Below are 21013 nucleotides of genomic sequence, written 5' to 3' on the forward strand. Positions count from 1 at the left end.
TACATGTTAGAAAGAGGGACCAGTCCCTAGAGAAGGATATATGCTGGTAAAGTAGAGGATCATTGAAAAAAAGAAAGCCCCTCAATATGAGATAGATGGCAAGCAGCTGCACCAAGCAACGATTGTGAGGATGGCCAAGACCAAGCATTTCTTTGGTCCGATGTACATAGGGTGCTCACTGTGAGTTGGAGCCTACTAGATGTCACCTAGCAACAACATTATAATGGTTAGATAAGAAAAGAACTTACAGGAACAGTGTAAGCTGGATCCAATTGCCAGAGCACACTTTCCTTGTTGGTGTGTGTATTTTATCTGAGACTTGCTTTCTCAGTGATTTTGGCTTTTAAAGTTGATTATCCCATATTTTTCTTGATTTCCTCTTAAAAGCCCAGCAATTGATCTGTTAGTGTTTTTAAGAACTTCTCAGGACTTTGCCTTGCAATCTTGGGCAGAATAGTCAAGGAATGGACTTTACAAGTATTAACAATCTTGTAAAAATCTATACTTAAGGTACAAAGTAAATACAACCACAAATAATTCTGAGATGCTTTTCAAGTGTTGGTGCGTATTTTTCTTTGAGCAGTTTGTCAGTGTGTCTTTCAGACTTACAGGCTGCATTTGTCATTACATTACCACTGGTGAGGTGGTGTTCGAGAGCAATGCATTGAAAGGTATCCAGGGGACTGAATCAAGGGGGAAATTCTGCTGGTACACAGGATGTCCTGTGTTGTGTGGTTTGGAGTCTGTCTGGAACTAGTACGTTTTTATATGAAAGCTTTCGGACCGATTTGATCTGTTTTTATATTGGTTCATTATAATGAAGGTAAGCCGATTTAGAGGGATCACTTAGTGATGAATGTCAGCGCCTCTGACTTCATTGAATTAATTTAGTGCCAGATCAAATACTTCATCAGTTGTAAAATTACTAAGATGGTTATGACTTTTAAAGGTCTCTAGGCCTTAACATTTTGTAAGACATCTTGTACATATGTGGGGTTATGACAAGTCATGGGATGTAGTAGGATTGGTGATTAAGAAAATAGAGTCCATTAACTAAACCGAAGCTGATTTATTTTAGGGACCTGTATTCTCCAGTGCCTTTTTCAAAAAAGTTCAAAGTCATTTGTATCTTTCTTTGCTTGTTTGAAGTCTTGGTAGCATTTGTTAACACCAAAACCCCAAAAGTAAATCCATGGCAGTTGTGCAGGTGCTAACGCAGCGAATTTCTGTTGTTGATATTGTTAAGTGCCGTCTAGTCAGTTCTGACTCATAGCAACCCTATATAGAGTTTCTGAGGAGCAGCTGGTGGATTTGAACTGCCGACCCTGTGGCTCACAGTCCAGTGCTGATCTTATAGTACCACACCAGCTAATTTGTTGGTGTTGTTTTTAAGTGCCATCGAGTCGGCTCAAACCCACAGTGACCCTGTATAGGGTTTCCAAGGAGCAGCTGGTGTGCTTGAACCGCCGACCTTGCAGTCTGGCACATTACCCCACAGCACCAGCCCAGGACTCAGCTAATCTGTAGGACAGAGTAAAAGTGTCCCTAGGGTTTCCAAGGCTGTGAATCTTTACAGAACCAGACTGCCGCATCTTTCTCTCTCAAGAGCAGCTTGGGAGTTCAAACCACCAACATTTTAGTTCGTAGCAGAGCATCTTAACCACTGTGCTACCTTTTGCTAGCACAGTCTTTCTATTTTAAATCATTGAGTCAAATTAAAATAAGGCCCTGCTAATACATTCTGTTGTTGTTTTGGGCCATCACGTCTGTTCTGACTAACGATCCTGTACAGGGTTTCCAAGGAGAAGCTGGCGGGTTTGAACCGTCAATCATGCAGTGAGCAGTCCGGTGCTTAACCTCCAGCATAATACCAGGATTCTAAAATGTAGTTGGTGTGTTTTAGTGTTATTTATTTGAAACGAAGATATCTATGTATGTATGATCAAATTCCTAATGCCCTAGTTGAAACATCTCTTACTTGCTAGGAAATAAGAACGTCTGTTTCTGACATGTTCTACTCTTGCCCGAGCAGTGCAATATTTGTTTTCTGTCTTGCAGTGAAAACTGTTCTTTGTTTGCTCTTCACAGGCCACTGACAAGGAGCGGGAGTTTGCTGCTGCAGCTGCAAAACAGCTTGAATATCAGCAACTTGAAGACGATAAACTTTCTCAGAAATCATCGAACAGCAAACTATCTCGTTCTCCATTAAAGATTGTCAAAAAGCCTAAAAGCATGCAGTGCAAAGTGGTACTTCTGGATGGATCAGAATATACCTGTGATGTGGAGGTGAGTATACTTTTTAAACCTTTTGCCCCAGATTGAGAGCTGGGGAATACTGGTTTTTATTAAACATACAAGATGGCCTCTTTCAGTTTTCTAAAATTGGAAAATTACTCAGACCCCGTCTCTGAAGGCAAAAGTATTTTCAAAATGTGGACTAGGGGGTCAAATTTCTAATAATACTTAAAATTTTCCAAATGTTAAAATCAGGTTTATAATGTACTTTATAAAATGAAATCTCTATGAGAATAGAAAACATTTTGATGCCTTCAAAACACGTTCTCTCAGTATACTGGCTCTGAGCTATTATTTAGATGAATCTCACCTTCCTGTTTGAAAACTACTCTGTGGACATGTCCATTGTTACTTGTGGTAGACTTGTCAGTTTCTATACACAGAAGCCATGGAATAATTTGAACTATGAATGACCTTTTCTTGGTCAGAGAATGAGTGATTTTTTAAGTGCACATGGTGGCGGATTATTGCAGCTTTGGGGAAAAAAGGTGTACTACTATTTGTTGTTTATGTAAAGAAAATTTCTCTTTGCCAATGGGCAGTTGAATCGCTTTTGCCAGAGGTGATTTGTAAAGCCTAGTTAGCAAGTGATTTCTGAGTTCTGAGCATCATGGAAAATGCATACAGGGCAGGAACTCAGCCGTAGGAGCAAGTCTGTGAACCACCCACAGCAGATTCTTGGAAGGACCAGCTTTCTTTCTTTTTATTTTAAGACCAGGTATTCGATTTTAGTTCTGAACGTTTCCATTCAAAGAGCTCATTTAGTCTGCTTCATCCCTCTACCGTTCATCACACTGGGACATTTTGCCATCACTCTGAGCCATCCTCTCTTGGCACACACTTGACCAACTAGTCTCTTAGGCTGAGTTGGACCTTGGTTCTTTATCGATCCCATGGGGATGGACTGTTATTGTCACTCATCTCTATCCCGCCCTCCTCGTGAGGCAACCAGGGAATGCCAAACCTGGCTCATTCCCCAGGATACATGAGTATTCATGTATGCTTCCACTATCTTAAAGCCACACCATTCCATTCCTCTTCTGTTTTGCATAATGCACCAGATGCTCTTCTTGGAACAGAAGATTCAAATTCACTTCATGTTGAAATTGTCATTCTTGGTAGAGTTAGGGGTGAATTACTAAGTAATTACAGATAGTAGGACTGTGCCAAAACTATAAGGCTGTTTTTTGTTGTTGTTTTTTTTTTTTGTTTGTTTTTTTTGGTATTTTATTGTGAATTAAGTAAAGGTTTACAGAGCAGATCATCAGTCAAAAATGAAAGGTTTTGAAAACAGATTCTTAGATCAGAAGTATTTAGTTTATCATATATGAATGTTTAGGAAATGTTAGTCATCTTATAAGATCGGCAGTTCAAGCTCACCAGCTGCTCATCAGAAACTTTACACAGGATTGCTATGTATTGAAACTGATTCAACAGCACTTAACAACAATCTTACAATTTAATGAGGAGTCCTGGTGTGGCGCTGTAGAGTAAGCACTGGACTGCAGACTGCAAGTTTGATGCTTCAAACCAACCAACCACTCCTTGGAAACCCTATACAGGGTCTGAGCTGACTTGACGGCACTTAACAACAATATAGTTTCATAAATGCACTGGACTGCAAAAATTGCTTTGAGCCTCAAGGTTGGTGGTTCAAACTCACTGGCTGCTCCTTGGAAACCCCTACATAGGGTCGCTAAGAGTCAGAACTGACTTGGTGGCACTTAAGACAAAACAACAGCAGACACGTATTGATGGGCTGGTGCAGGGGTAAAATACCTATCCCAAGCACTTACACGGATCTACTTCTTGTGTTTTGCTCACTCTGATTTTGGCTAATTTCTCAGTTCAAAGTGTTCAAGTATTGATTTCGATGTTTACTTTGGAAATGGGGATATCCAGTAATGTGCTCTGACCTAGACCTTACTATGAAACTTAAAGAACTCTTTGTAACCTTGGAAGAGATTGTATTTTTCCAGTGTGGATCCACTTTCTAGAAAATAATATAAGTCAAAAGAAGCTGTTTTTCTTAATTTTGAGGAGAGTCATTAATTGTATTCATATCATAGAATAAATAAGGTTACCTGACAAGGTCCCTTGGTGACTCAAATGATTCATGTTTGATTGCTAACCTGAAGGTTGGTGCTTCAAACCCACCATAAGGAATAGGCCTAGTGATCTGCTCTGGTAAGAATGTAGCCAGCAGTACCCTAGTCAGTAGCACATGACATCATTACGAGTCGGCATCGACTCCGCAGCAGCTAACCACTACCACCACCACCACCACAACCACCTGGTAGGCATCTAGTCACACTTACCAGACATTTCTATAGGAGTGTATTGGGACATGTACAGTGTGTCATGCTGGGAGAATAAATGCCTCAGGAGTGGCTGTGGTGCATGTGTGTTTTGCTGATCATTTTACTAAACAATTTCTGTCTTGTGCTTTTCATTATTGATAATCGCTGTGTTTTGGTGATAAAGAATTTTTATTTTGTAGTCTATTCAGATTCAGTTCTGTTATTTTTACTGGTGTGGTGAACCTTTTAAAGTAGCATAGGTCAGTTGATTTCCTTTAAAGCAATAAAGTCATTTTAGAAATTTGTCAGATTTATATCTAAGAGTAACTTTTTTTGATAAATAAAACCTTTGCTAGCAGAATATTACAGTTTTCCATCAGACATTGGTTTAAGAAAAAAATACGTTCGATAATGATATATTTGTGAAGGAGATGGAAGAGAAATGACAGTGTAGTAAAGTTAAAAGGAGTCAGTTGGAACTGATTGGTTGCCTAAGAAGTTGAGTTAGGAATCAGCTAGATGATTCTTAAGGTGATATGGCATACTAGTTGAAGACGCATATTCAAAACGTGTCTGGATTTTGTAAACTGAAACTTTTGACTATCAAAATACGCAGGTTACCGAAGGTAAACAGATTAAAACACATTGCCCCCAGGAGATGTCTTTTAGCCTTTGCTCTCCTCTAAATTGTCCCCTCTTTTATGAAAGACTTGAAGGAAGAAAAAACAGCCAAAAAAACATATTCTTTAAATAATATACAACTTTAAATGGTGCAAATGTCCCAAATGTCAGAATCCCTGCGTGTTACAAAAGGTTTGCTCTCCCCTAAACTCATTGGTCAGTTTGTCCAGCTGTGGTAGCTTGCTTGCTGCTGGGATGCTAGAAGCTGTTTCAAATACCAGAAGGGTCACCCATGGTGGGCAGGTTACAGTGGAACTTTTTGATAGGAAAAGACCTATCTACTTCTGAAAATACTGGCCAGTGAAAACTTTTATGAACAGCAGTAGAACATTGTATGATGAACCCCTCATATTGGAAGGCACTCGAAGGAAGTATGACTGAGTAAGAGCTGCCTCCAACAGTAATGTCAGCCTAAATGATGGGGATGGAGTAAAGCTTCCAGGGCCTTTATTTGCTGATGTGGCATGAATCACAATGAAAAGAAACAGCTACAAATATCCATTAATGATTGGAACGTGGAATGTACAAAATACGAATCTAAGAAAATGGGAAGCTGTGTGCTATTGAGTCAGTACTGACTCTTAGTGACGTTGTATAGGGTTTCTAAGAGTTTCTACAGGAGCAGAAAGCCTCATCTTTCTCCCGTGAAGCAGCTGGTGTATTTGAACCATTGACCCCACAATGAACAGCCCAACGTGTAACCCGCTCACCAGCAAGGCTCTATTTTAGGCATTGTTGTTGTTAAGTGCCATCAAGTTGGATCTGACTGATAATGACCCTGTATAGAGCTTCCAAGGAGCATCTGGTTGGTTTGAACCACCCATCTGGCAGTTAGCAGTCCACTGCGTATTCTACAGTGCCACACCACATCATCAGTAAGCTGAAATCAGATGATATTGGCCATCTTGAATAAAATAATCATACTATGCTGGGAAGGACAAATAGAGGAATGGTTTCATATTCATCATCAAAAAGAACATTTCAAGACCTAAGGTAGAAATGCTGCTGGTGATACGCTAATATCCATGTGTCTGTAAGGAAAACCTGTTACAGTTGTTACTCAGAATAACACCCCATCACTAATGCCAATGATGAAGAAGATGAAGATTTCTACCACCTGTTGTGGTCTGAAATTGACTGAACCTGCATCCAGCATGCATTGGAAAAACTGGTGATTGGGTGTGGAAGTTGGTAACAAAAAAGGAGACAGCCTAAGTGCCCATCAATTGAAGAATGGATAAACAAACTGTGGTACATACACATACACACAATGGAATATTATGCTACCTTGAAGAACATTGAGGAAGCTGCAAGCCACCACCTCTGCTGTTGCCTCTGCCATCACTCTTTCTCTAGGTAGGGATCTCATGCTGCACTCATTCTTGATGGTCCTGGGATGTTCCCTCTCTTCTTCTGAGATAGCGCCTTTTAAACCTAGCTGGAGGGCAAAACTAATCAATCCCCCAGCCTCAGAGTTCTGCATACCTTATTTGCATGGTCCCAGTGTGGCATCAGACTGCAAAGTCAGGCTCACCAGCTGCTCCTTGGAAACCATATACAGGGTTGCTATGGGTCAGAATCGACTCATCAGCACTAAACAACAACAACCCAATCACTTGGTGGGAATTAACAAGACATCAATAAAAAAGCCCTATCTAGTAAACTCAAGGCACCTCAGTGAAGAAACCAAAACGTCATTAAAAAGACAGGAAAGAAAGAAAAGACCAAAATGAATATCAGAAGAGGCTCTGAGCCTTGCATTTGAATGTAGACTAGTTAAAGCAAACAGATGAAGTGAGGAACTAAAGGAGCTGAACAGAAGAACTCAAAGAGCAGCTCAGGAATAAACAGTATTAAGTAGTGTAATGAAATGTGCAAAGAGCTGGAGGTAGAAAGCCAAAAGGGAGGAAACACACTCAGCAGTTCTCAAGATGAAAAAACTGAAGGAAAAATTCAAGGTCGAGATGTAGTATTAAGATTCGATGAGGAAAATGTGGAGTCCTGATGTGCCACTGTAGGATAGGCACTGGACTGCTCAAAGCAAGGTTGGTGGTTCAAACCCACCAGCCGCTCCTTGGAAACGCTATATAAGCTTGCTATGAGTTGAAACCACTTTGATGGCATGTAACAACAACAATGGGGATAATATTGAAGGATTCAAAAGAAGATAGAAGGAATACACAAAGTTGCTGCACCAAAAAGAATTGCCTGACACTCAACCACAAATGATCAAGGTCTGATGATACTGGAGGAAGAATTCAAGTTGCACTGAAGGCATTGGTGAAAAACCAATTGGAAGAGATCCATATCTGTGCCCATCCCAAAGAAAGGTGGCCCAATAGAATGTAGAAATCATTGAACAGTATCCTTTAAATCACATGCAAATAAAATTTTTTTCTGAATATAATTTTTAAGGGATTGTAGCAGTATATTAACAGATAATTTCCAGAAATGCAAACCAGATTCAAAAGAGTATGTGGAACAAGGGGATATCATTGTTTATATTAACTGAATCTTGCCTGAAAGCAGAAATGCTTACTTGTGTTTTATTGGCTATGCAGAGGCATTCAACTGTGTGTATTATAACAAGTGTGGATAACAACATTGTGAAGAATGGGAATTCTAAAAGACTTACTAAGCTTATGAAGTCTGCCCATAGACCAAGAGGCAGTCATTCAAACAACAAGAATATGCTGTGGTTTAAAATCAGGAATGGTGTGCATTGAATAAGTATGTATCCTTTTGCCATACTTATTCAATCTGTAGGCTGAGCACATAATGTGAGAAACTAGGCTGTATGACAGAGAAAGTGGCATGAAGACTCATTAATAACCTGTAACATGCAGGTGACACAACCTTACTTCTTAAAGCAAAGAGGACCTGAAACATTTACTGGTGAAAGTTAATGACTCCAATTTTCAGTTTGTACTACAACTCAGTGTAAAGGAAAAAAAAAAAATCCTCACAACTCGACCAATAAAAAATCATGATAAAAGGAGAAAAAATCGAGCTGTGAAGGATTTCAATTTACTTGGAGCCAGAATCAATGCCTATGGAAATAGCAGTTAAGAAATCAAATGACTTATTGCATTGGACACATCTGCATATGATATCTTTAAAATGTTGTAAGGTTAAGATTGTCACGTTGAAGACCAAGGTGCGCCTGATCTAATCCATGGTATTTTCAATTGCCCCATGTGCATGTGAGAGCTGGACTGTGAATAAGGAAGACTGAAGAAGAATTGACACCGTTGAGTTATGATGTTAGAGAAGAGTATTAAATACACCATGGACTACTAGGAAAATGTACACATCTACCTTAGACGAACTCTGGTAGCGTAGTGGTTACGAATTGGGCTGCGAACCACAAAGTCAGCAGTTCGAAACTACCAGCTGTTCCATGGGAGAAGGATGAGGCTTTCTGCTCCCGTAAAGATTTACATCCTCAGAAACCCTGTACAGGGTCGCTATGAGTCGGAACTGACTCCACGGCACATAACAACAACAACAACAACCTTAGACGAAATACCATCAGACTACTCCTTAGAAATGAGGATGATGCGCCTTCATCTCACATGCTTTCAACATGTCATCAGGTTGCACCAGTCCCTGGAGGACATCATGCTTGGTAAAGTCGTGGATCAGCAAAAAAGAGGGAGATTCCCAAGAAGATGGATTGGCAACAGTGGACTCAAACATAGGAACGATTGTGAGGATGGCGCAGGACAAGGCAGGGTTGTGTTTTGTTCTGTTGTATATATGAGTTGGAATCACCTTAACGGCATGTAGCAGCATATCCTGGTGTGGTGGGCTGTAGGATAAGCACTGGACTGCTAACTGCAAAGTTGCCTGTTCAAACCCACCATCCACTCCTCAGAAACACTATATAGAGTTGCTATGAGTCAGAACTGACTCTATGGCACTTAACAACAGCAACAAGGAGTGTCAGAGTAGGAAAGACCCATCACTCTTGCTCTGTTAATAACCAAGAGACCCCTATAGATTACAGTTCTACTGACAGTGATTTTGATGCCCCGGGTGTCAGAAGGCAAATTATTTTGGAGTATAGTGTGGTACATTGAGCCAAAGGAGGCAAGATAACATTTAGAGAGAATGAATGCAAAACTTTACTCTATTTTTAAGGCTCAAGTACAAAACAAAAATGTGTTGGGGGGAAGGGGTAGTCATGATTAATAACAGTTTGGGTAACTCTCATCTTTGGGTTTAAGTTGATTATAAACTTAACATGAACCAACAGTGCAGTGTAACTGTCAAAAACGTTTGCATAATCACAGGCTGCTTCCATGTAAGTATAGTGTTCCCATCACAGAAGGCGGTAAGTTGTCGCTGTTCCCCATGCTGCCGAGAGCACATCTGGAGTGTTGTGTTCCACTCAGGCGTGGTGCACACACTCCAAAGTCACCAGATTGGGGAATAAGAACCCCCTTGTCCACTTGCATCCATGTGATCTACAGGAGTGCCCTTTAGTTTTCTGAACCTCAGCCTCTTCAACAGTGAGATGTACATGAAAATATTTTCCTCCAAAAAGGCATTATTGAGAAGATTGATGCAGATAATTTGTTTAAACACTTGCTGAAATGTTGCAAAATTCTTGAAAATTTGTTGCTGTTTAATAGTGACAGTAATAATACCCATAGCAATGAACTCTGACTTGAACATGTTTAGCAGAGAATTATGGGACCACAAACAACCTGAAACCTTCTCATTAAGAATGGTTAAAGAAAAAGACTGTGTATAATATGAAAGTCCAAATAATAATAAGATTTAGAGAGGACGGTTATAGCTGTTTTCTGTTACTGGAAAAAGTTGTTATTGAAGGATTGCTAATAACTTTTTTTAATGTATAGAAAGCAAAACCAAGGAAGAAGTTAAATGAAGTCAAGTTTTAAATGAACAATAGGACAAGACTTTTAAATTAAAGCTGTTGAAATGATGCTGATGTGTGCTCTCTGCCATTAGAAGAGTTCCAGCAGAAAAACTAGGTGTCTTTACCAAAGCTAACAATTCCTCTGGTGGAATCTCTGACCAGGCGATTTCTAATACCCTTGATGCTCAAAAGAAAAAAATGTAAAAGGATCATAAAGGTAGAATTATATCTGCAACCCCTTCCCCCAATACATACACTTGTGGGTGAAATGAAGAGAATTCAAGAGACAAACAGCAAGTAGAATTTTAATAAGGAACCAAAAATGACATTTCATTTTTAATGAAATCTGTATGCTCAGGGTAGTTAGTGTTATTCCTTACAGTTTGATTAGTATTTCATTACTTCTTCGACATCAACAAGGTATTCAACTCTGGTGCCACTTTACCACTAGAATTTATCATTTTTACAACAGAGTCTTGGTGTAGCACTGCAAGGGTCAGTAATGCAAAGCCTCCAGCTGCTCCTCAGAAACCGTACATACAGGGTCGCTATGAGTCGGAACTGAGCCGACAGCAGTTAACAACAGCATCAACGATAAAGGATATAAAGGACCTCCTGCCACAAAGCCAACGCACACGTCTAAGTAGTGCTGCACATCCCTCTTCTCTTGAAACCCGCAAGGGAGCATTTGCCTTGCCCAGCATTGCTACTTGGGGGGAGACTCAGCACCTGCATTGATGTTAAGTGCCGTCTAGTCACAGCACCTGTGTAAAACACAGTAAAAGGCACGTGATTAGACAGTCTCCACCCACACTCATATGTTGACGTTAGCTTTTTTCAATTGTGCTGGCTTTTTCAACTTTCTCTCTGACAGCAGGCATAGATCAGTTTAGCATTCGATACTTTTCCATTTAGCAGATATATTGCCTCAATAATTTGTTCACACGTTTGATTATATTAGCTATAAGAAAAATCGTCCTATGATTAACCAGTTTATAGGCAACTTGATAAATACAGCTTGAAAATGTCTAACCACTACCCAGTTGGCATTTTTGCTATCAAGAAACTACCAATACTGTGATTCCATTATTTTTATGTTTCTGTCAGTGAACATTAAGGAACGGTCTGTAATCAGTTTGTTGTTATTGTCTCTGTTTATTAAACAAATGCAAAAGACAAAATAGACAAAAATACCCATCACATAATGCGGAAGAGATAAATAGAACTCATCTTTATTTCAGTCCCATTGCTCAGTGGGACTTAGTCTGTCTGAATCATGCACATTTTTCATAATGCCCGTTTAATAAGGAATGTCTGATTTTTTCTTGTGTGAGCATTGTTCTAATCGTGTCTTATTTGGTGTTAAGTCCAGATTTCATAATACTGTAAATCCTGTGAGAGACATGACTCAACAGGACTGCTTGTTTTTCCGGGTTTTAGGAGTTTTCTGTTTTTCTGTAGTCTCACCACTTTCCTATCCCTAATTTTTAGTGGAAAATGGGTGAATTTTCGTTCTCTGACAGGTTAATCACTTTACATAGGTTTTGGCTTTTTCAGGTTTTACTGTGTTAATTTCTCTCTTGCCACTGTAAAATCTTCTAAGTCATTTTATGATGTAGTTTGAATTACACTTCCTACTAGAAACCCTATTGTGTACTTGTCTATAGCAAGTTTGGACAAGTAAGAGGACCAGCCTGTCAGGTGTTATTCTAAAGGGTCCTGCCATGTCGCTTTCCATGTAAAAGCTTCGTTGACTTCTTGATGTTAATTACTGTCAAGCCAACTCCAACTCACGGTGACCCCTTGATAACAGTGAAAATGCTGCTTGGTCTCGCGTTGTTCTCATAATCCAGCATACTTGAGTACATTACTGCCTTCCAATCTTGGGGACTCATCTTCTAGCACTACAATGGACAGGATTCGGTTGTGATCCACAGGGTTTTATTGGTTTATTTTCAGAAATACATTGTCAGGCCTTTCTTGCTAGTCTTCGTATGGAACCTCCAGTGAAGCCTGTCTGCCACGGATTGCTCTGATGATATTTAAAATATTGATGTCATAACTTCCACTGTTCTAACACTTTGGAGGCCACCATTTTATGACGAACTGACAGATTGTTATTGTTGTTATTGTTAGGTGCCATCAAGTTGGTACTGACCCATAGCGACCTTATGCACAGCAGAATGAAACACTGCCCAAACCTGGGCCAGCCTCACTACTGTTGCCACGCTTAAGTCCATCCATGCTGACACTTGGCCAATCCATCTCGTTTGGGGGTCTTCCTCTTTTTCTCTGACACTCCACCTTTTGGTTTATTAGGGAAGAATCAAATAGCGGTGCTAAGGTGTAGCAGTGAAACCATAAAGCCTGGTCCCAGGTGAGGACTGTCCAGAGGCTTGCTTGTTAAGTGGGGTCCTGTGACTGAGGATCATTCCAATTCCTCCAGGACTAGCTTGGCTAGAGTCCCTGTCTTCTGGATGGAACTAGACCTGGAGTAAATGTAGAAATGGTAGTGTTAATACCAATACCCAATCCTTGAGACCATCGTGACTGGGGTCCTTTTTTCTGAACTGGGACCCAGACCCGGAGTAAACATAGAAATGGTAGTGTTAATATCGAGACCCAATTCTTCAGGTCATTGGTGGTGCTTCTAAGAAAACAGAGAGAGTCCAGAAATGCTGTTGGGACTATGCTGTCAAAGGTATTTTGTCATATTCTGACTACTGATGAGATTGTTGGACAAAATTGTCAAATGCTCTCTTTCATCAGTGATTAAATTAACTGTCCAAATCTTGCTTACTTTTGTGTACTTTACTTACTGGGATTTGGTTGGAAAACTAAATTGAATGCCTGAATTTTCCAATTCTACAGGTTACATGATTAAAATACTTTTAAATTCCTTTATAAGTTTTAAACCAGACGTACTCTACAAAGGTGGCTAAAGTAGAACATCTTGAATTATAAGAGTTATAACCTTTCTTGAATGATAAGAAATAGTCCTGTAAAAAGTAAGAACTTTTCCAAGTCGATATAAATACTTCCCAGTCACCAAGTAGTTGAGACCTTCACTGTATGAACCGGAGAGTTTTGCTTCTGTGTTAGGTGTAAATTTCTGTTTCACCTCTTTTCAATGGGCCTTGTGCTCAGTAGAACCACTGTGTACTACATCAGACTGTCCATCATGTGCCGTGGGTACATGAGCCAGTCAAGCAGAGCAGCTCTCCTGCTTCAAGGAGGAGGGATGTCTCTGGGGATTCTGAAGGATGACGGGGGGACATCAGTTACCTTTGTTGTCTTGTGTAATGACTCTTTGGAGCAACCATCCATACAAGGAGCATTAACACACACACCCCTTCTCATTTACCAACATGATGTTGCCACATCCGCTCCCTACTCCTGAGGACCCCCGTGCACAGTAGAATGAAGTGTACCCAGTCCTGTGCCATTGCACAAGCCGGTGCCCGTAGGGTCTAACTCACAGCGACTCTGCGTGGCAGAAGGAAACACTGCTGGGTTCTGCGCCATCCTCATAATTGTTATGTTTGAAATATTGTCACTGCGTTAATTACCTAGTTGAGGGTCTTCCTCTTTTTCGCTGACCCTCCATTTTTCCAAGCATGATGTCCTTCTCCAGGGACCGGCCCATCCTGTTAATATCCGTTAATATCCAATTTACAAAAGACAACAGCTCACCATCCTGGCTTCTAAGGAGTATTCTGACTCTGAAGCTTTTCAAGGACAGATTTGTTTTTCCTTCTGGAAGTCCGTGATACTTTCAGTATTCTTCTCTAATACCTGGAAATTCAAATGCATCAGTTGCAGATAGGACAGTTTTCATTGGCTGATGTGTACAAGTAGACTTTCCAGGCCTTTTCTTTTTCATCCTTTTTAGTACAGAAGCTGTGTTGAAGCCTACTCTTCCACTGGCAGATGGATATTGCCTGTGGTTCAGGTGCAAGGTCAGGGAAGAGAACCTGGGACTCCCTCATGGTAGATGAGAATTTTGCCCCTGAACCATTGCTGCCCCATTTACCAGTGTAATTAGTATTACATGTTTTTTCCAAGGTACTGCAATTCATCCTTATTAAGGTTTGATTAGGAGAAACAGACCTCTTTAGTAAAATTATTAAATATCTTCTATTTTTTGTTTGCAAAAAAATGTATACATCATTACTGTATATAGAAATCTGTTAAACACTCTGATTAATATTAAGGTTAAAAATGTGAGCATATAGGTCAAGAAGTCAAAGCAGTGAAACCCTCTAGCATACAACCTGCATTATCGGTGGTTGTTTGGCGTCTCAGTGAGTTGGGGGGCTTGAATGCCTGTGTATATTGGATGATGGGTGCCACGTTGTTGTTGTTAAGCCCCGTCAAGCCTGTACCAACTCAGAGCAACCCTGTGTAGGTTTGGTTTGAACCACAGACCTTAGGGTTAGCAGTCCAGTGTTTATCCTACAGGGCCACACCAGTCAGAAAAGGTAGATATCACTGAGAAATGTGTTTTTGTATTTATGCCCAATTATCACATAGTCCTAAGGAGCTCTGGTAGTGTAACAGTTACTAGTTGGGCTGCTAACCTCAAGGTCAGCAGTTTGAAACTACCAGCCATTTAGTGGGAGAAAGTTGAGTCTTTCTGCTCCTGTAAAGATTTACAGCCTTGGAAACCCTATGCAGGGTTGCTATGAGTCAGAAGCAACTCCACAGCACACCACTACCACCATCACATTGCCCTGCAGTCCTGGTATGGTGCTGTAGGATAAGCACTGCACCTCAAGGTCATTTGAATTATAAGGTCGACAGTTCCAGCTGCTCCTCACAAACCCTATGCAGGGTTGCTATGAGTCGGAACCAACTCAGTGACACTTAGCAACAATAACAACATCACGTTGTGGTAAGACCTGACATGGAATTCATTTCCCACATGCTAATATTTTTAAATTGTGGCTTTGAAACACTGGATTTGGTTTTTCACGGTTGACGTTCTCCCACCTCTTCACATACCTTTGTATTTTATGGTCACTTGTGTTGATAATTTGGATGAAATGAACAGTTACAACCTTGAGTTTGGAGAGAGGATATTCAGAAGTAAAACACTGTCAAATACAAATGTTGTACCTGTTCCAGAGGGCACGGTCTGGTTTATCTTTGAATTTTATACAAGAAGTGTTTGATTTTCACTTAGTAGATGTTCCGTTAATTTTGTATTTAGCGAAGGAAGCTACCTTCTAGGTTTAAAAAGAATCCAAGTTTTGTAGTTCTCACCATCCTGTGATTCAAATTTCAAGTTGTAATTTATTTTTATACGTAGTTTACCTGTTTGAAATTACTGACCTTCAGAATCTCCTCCAGCTTTCTTTCTTTCTGGGACTTTTCCTATGTTGTTTAGAACAGAGCAAGCCCTGTCAGTTTTTTCTGTTAGTTTCCTTACTGCCACCAACCATAATGAGCTGGTGACTCCAGGTACTGGTGAATGCCACTGGCTCCTCACTGGGCTTGAGGGGGGAGGATGCTCTTCCTCTAGGTTGCTGCTTCAGAAGTGGAGCCCACTTCCTCTAATTTGCAGAGCACTTGTGAGAAAATCAGGCTTTAGGAGGTGTAAGGAAGGATTGGAGTCCTAGTGTGGGGCTGTAGGATAAGCACTGGACTGCTGACCGTAAGGTTGGTGATTCAATCCCACCAGCTGCTCCTGGGAAACTCTGAACAGCACTTAACAACACCACTACCACCAAGGAAAGGTTATATACTGAAAGCACTTCTACTGCAAGTACCCAAGCCCAGCTCGAGTCTCTTCTCGCTGTCTCCCTGCCTAGCGTCAGATCTGCTTTCACATGGAAGCTACAACTCCAAAACACTGTAGAAAGTTGCCATCCATGCTGCAGAGTCCAGGCCTCACTCAACCCTCGCTCACCCTGGGAGAGAAGAGTGCTCTTCCCTACCCTCCTCTGTCTACTGCTCAGTTTCTTTCTCAGGGAAGGCTTCTTCCCCTGGAAGGCTGACATCATCCAGATCCTGGTGTGGACACAGGTTCAGCCTGGGGATGGTCCCCAGAAGGGGGAGTGTTTGCTACCAAGGACTTGTTCCAGGCACCAGCTGGAGCTCTGAAACAACCTTCGATTTGTAGCATCTGCCAGCTACTACTTTAAAAGCTTTTCTGAGCATCTTCTGTTACAAGGGATCAATTTGTGCATAGGAGACACTGAAATATTTTTTTTGATAAGCAAGGGAGTGAATCAGTTCAATTTTAATTATTATGGGTCTTTTTTTAAATTACATTGACCCCCCATTTTTAATCCATGATACCATACCACTTGATGAATTTTGTGGGCCTTTAATAAAGAGTTCCTGGGTGGCGAAGTGTTGAATATGCTTGTTGCTAATCAAACAGGTTAGAGGTTGGAATCCACCCAGAGGCACCTCCCAAGAAAAGCTTGGTGGTCTACTTCTGAAAAATCAGCCACTGGAAACCCTGTGAAGTGTGGTTCTACCCTGATTTTTAAATCTTTGGATTTACTTACACTATTGTAAAGATCGTAGAAGAATTGATGCCTTTGAGTTATGGTGTTGGAGGAGAATACTAAAAGTGCCATGGACTGCCAAAAGAACCAATAGATCTGTTTTGGAAGAAGTACAGCCAGAGTACTCCTTGGAGGCCAAGATGGCCAAGCTTCGTCTCTCATACTTCGGACATATTGTCAGGAGGGAACAGTCGCTGGAGAAGAATGTCATACTGGGTAAGTTGGAGGGTCAGAGAAAAAGAGGAAGACCCCCAACGAAATGGATCGGCCAGGTAGCATCATTGATGGCATCAAGTGTGGCAGCAGTAGTGAGGTTGGCCCAGGATCAGACATTGTTTCATTCTGCTGTGCATGGGGTCGCTATGAGTCGGTTCTGACTGGATGGCACCAGACAACAACAACAGCAATATTATAAAGTAAGCTACTATTTGGGAGAATAGAGTTTGGAAGCAGTGCTTCTTATTTTGAGTCAGAGAGGAAAATATTTGAAGAAATGTAAAATATAGAGACTTCCAAGTGGCACGTGGAACAAGGTTCAAGGCCTGACTCAGCTTTACCTTTTGTTGGTTCCAACTCATAGTGACCTTCTGTAGGGTTTCTGAGGAGCTGTTGGTGGGTTTGAACTGTTGACCTTGTGGTTCAAATGGATCTTGTACTATCCTGCAGCACCACATCAGGACTCCTTAGTATAGAACAATTTTAAGAAAGCTCTTTAGTTATTACTGTTGTTGTTAAGTGCCATGGAGTCGGTTTTGACTCAGAGCAACCCTGTATAGGGCTTCAAGGTCAGCTGGCGGGTTTGAACCGCTGACCTTGTGGTTAGCAGTCCAGTGCTGATCCTACAGCGCCACACCAGGAGTCCCTAGGTGTATTACTCAAGGAACTCAAAGTAGATGAAACTAAGCTGAGGACTCGGCCCTCCCTTCCTGAGAAAAATAGTGTTCACCATCCAATGATTCTTTTAAAATTTTCCTGATCAGTTGCCAGTTTATTTCATAATTACAGCATTCCCTCAGGAAAGACAGGTTGTAATTTTCAAGATTATAGCTCATCTTTCCTCAGTATTTAAATGGATGCCTTTCTAGTCAGGAAAGTACATTGGCTGTCCACAAAATCTTTTTTAGATTGGGAATAGGTTGGAACAATTTCTCATAGTGGATTATCTCTTGAATTTGACACCACTTTTTGGTTTGCTTTAGTTTCAGAGGGAGGGAGGTGTCCTTTCATCTTGTTGCCAAATTGTGAAGCTTGTATGGCTTCTCCAAAAGGCAGCTGCGGCCTCCTTTTGAATATACAATAGAGATCACAGCTGCCCCCTAGAGCTGAGATTGCAAACTGCATAGCTTTTAAGAACAGTTCTGAAGGCTGGAGTCCAAACTCAGGGTGTTTGCAGGCCTGGGCAGATATTCCTTGGTGGACAACACAGTCCACCATTGTCACATAGCTGCCTTCTTCCTGTCTGTCTCTGCCTCATCTCCTTTTTTATAAGAGATGATATGGGAGTAAGATCCTCCCTACTCCAGGGTGACCTTGTAATAACTGACAACTTCTTCAGAGACTCTATTTCCAAACAAGGCCATGTTCACAGTTAGGGCTTCAACATATATTTTAGGGGAACAAAATTGAATCCACAGCACACAGCTTTTTAGATTTGGAAGAACACTTGTCTATTCCCCCCACCCTAAATGTGTGTGTGTGTGTGTGTGTGTGTGCTGCACATAACAGTTGCAGCAGATCTGTTAAGGTACTGTAACCTTGCTCTCCTCTCTAGAAGACTGGAGAACAGCATGATATGAAGCCTTGGCATAGATACAGACATGGTGACAAGTTTGCAGCAGAGTAGCATTTGCACAACTCCTGGCACACACATGCCAGCCAACTCTGTCTAGGAAGGAAACACACATGCATCAGTGACCAGTGTCTGACTGGCATTTGAAGAGAGACAGCACTTCCTGGCTTTATCACGAAAGGAATTTGATGCTATTGGTTCGAAAAGTCTTTAACTATAAAGGAGGTATCAAAATGCCTTTCTGTGAATACCTTTTGTGGTGTTAATAATACTTATGATCTGATCATACTGACTTTCTTAGCAAAAGAAGAAGAAATCTGCCTTTGTAGTATCTCATTCCACTTGTATTTGCTGTCTGAATGGCAATTAAATAACCCAATGGGAGATGGAGAAAATTATAACAAAATAAGAAAGGGAAAAGCACTATGCTAAATGTTAATAGTGAAATGAAATAGCTTCTCTTACTATATTTATATATAGTTAACTAATGAGAGTTAGGCAAGGTTAGCAGTTCAAAACTACGGGCTGTTCCTCGGGAGAAAGATGAGACTTTCTGTACCATAAAGATTTACAGCCTTGGAAACCCTCTATGGGTTTCTGTAAGTCGGAACTGATTCCACAGCACAGCACCGCTGTCGCCAACAGTGCATATGCCATTGCTAGTATCTAATTGGTAATTAATACAGCAGGTAATTTTGGCTCCTACTTCAAGGTTAATAGTGTAGTTAGCTTTGAATGGAAGCTTCATTTGTGGTCATCTGTACAGAAGAAAGGTACATCATTTTTACAGTCATTTACATTTTTCTTATTTTTATTCATTCTCTCAAGGCTGCCATATCAGACATTCTGAGAGAATCTAGGACAAGTCATTCACATAAACAAAGGATCAATTTAGAATGCTAAATTAATTTCAAAATTAGATTTAACTTTGACATGATTTTTAACTTTCTTAACTGGCTGAGGACTTCTCTGAGAATCTTGTCCTGTTAGTTTTTTTGCTGTGCTACTTGAAAGTCCTGGTGTGGCACTGTGAGTTAATGCGCCAGACTGCAAAGTCATTTGAACTTCAAGGTTGGCGGTTCAAGCTCACCAGCAGCTCCTCGGAAATCCTATACAGGGTTTCTATGGGTCGAAACTGACTTGACGGCACTTAACAACAGCAACAACTTGAAATATCTCGGGAGTCCTGGTGTGGCACTGTAGGATAATGCACTGAACCACAAGGTTGGTTTGAGCTGCAAGGTTGGTGGTTCAAATTCACCAGCCACTCCTCAGAAACCCTAATACAGAGTCACTGTGAATCGGAACAACGCGATAGCACTTAACAACAGTAACAGCTTGAAATAGAGTTTGTTAAAGACAAAGTAGTGGATATGTTGAACTCTAATTTTACTCTGAATCCATTCACCCAACAGTGGAACTGACATTTAGCATTTCAGTTACCCAGGCATTTTTAACTGTCTCTCTGGAGCTTTAAAATAGCCTAAGAATTGAATACCTTAATTTCTATGAAATTATCATGAACAAAATCAGATTGGAGGGTTATTGTACAGTAAAATAAGTTTTCCCAGTTAGCTCTTCAAATAATTCATTTTTATTTTAACTTTTTATTGTAAATTGAGTGAAGGTTTACAGAAAATAATCAATTTTCCACTCAGCAAGTCATACACTTTGTTTCATCTAAATGATTACAACGCCCTCCCGCTTCCAACAGTTATCCCGCTTCCTCCATGTGGTTCTTATCTCCATTCTACCCTCATTCTCATCCCATCTCAAATTTGTCCTTAGATAAATGTGATCTTGAATGGTTGACTATTCCATGGTGACCATACCTGACTGGTATTGTTGACCCCCTGTATACCTATCTATTGCTTGTCTAAAAATTGGACCACGTGGGTGGGTTCCATTCCAGGCCTGAAGGGTGAAGGGGCCATAGTCTTAGTCCCTCCAGTCTCTCTCCGACCAGTAAGCCCATCTTGAGATACATAATTTTAAGTTTTGTTACATATATTCTTCCACTTTATTCGAGACCTCCTAATGTGATCCCTTTCAAAGCAGTTAGTAGTGATAGTCAGGCACCACCTGTCCATTGGGCCAGTTGATTCTAAGCATCTTCAATTTTCACCATTCCTTTCTTCCACATGTAGAGAGACCAATAATTGTTCCTTAAATGGAGCTTTTAGGATCCCAGTAATTATTTACTAAAGTAGGATGTAGAACATTGTTTTTGTGGACTACGCTATGCCAGCTGACCATGGTGCCCCTTGAGACTGTGATCCTGAGCCCCCCCCCCCCAAGCCCATAAACTCAGTACCTTAAGATGTTTGATAATATCTAAGAAGTTGTCAAAGACTTCATTTTGCTCAGATCAAACATCAACTGGAGAAGGATGTCATGCTGAGTAAGGTGGAGGGTCGGAGAAAGACCCCCATCGAGATGGATTGGCCAGGTGGCATCACTGATGGCGTCAAGTGTGGCAGCAGTAGTGAGCTTGGCCCAGGATCGGACATTGTTTTGTTCTGCTGTGCATGGGGTAACTATG

The 21013-nt window shown here is 40.8% G+C and overlaps 1 protein-coding gene across 3 annotated transcripts in view; it reads left to right on the forward strand.

Annotated features, from left to right (window-relative positions):
- The window catches only part of EPB41L3 (erythrocyte membrane protein band 4.1-like 3), a 129587-nt gene that overhangs the window by 4854 nt on the left and 103720 nt on the right, over positions 1-21013 (forward strand). For all 3 annotated transcript variants that reach the window (XM_006867254.1, XM_006867252.1, XM_006867253.1), the window contains exon 2: positions 2089-2286. In XM_006867254.1, coding sequence (XP_006867316.1) covers positions 2089-2286 — 198 coding nt within the window. The remainder of the gene's footprint in view (positions 1-2088; positions 2287-21013) is intronic.

Source organism: Chrysochloris asiatica, unplaced genomic scaffold (genome assembly GCF_000296735.1).
Source record: "Chrysochloris asiatica unplaced genomic scaffold, ChrAsi1.0 scaffold00103, whole genome shotgun sequence".
In the NCBI taxonomy this organism is placed as follows: domain Eukaryota; kingdom Metazoa; phylum Chordata; class Mammalia; order Afrosoricida; family Chrysochloridae; genus Chrysochloris; species Chrysochloris asiatica.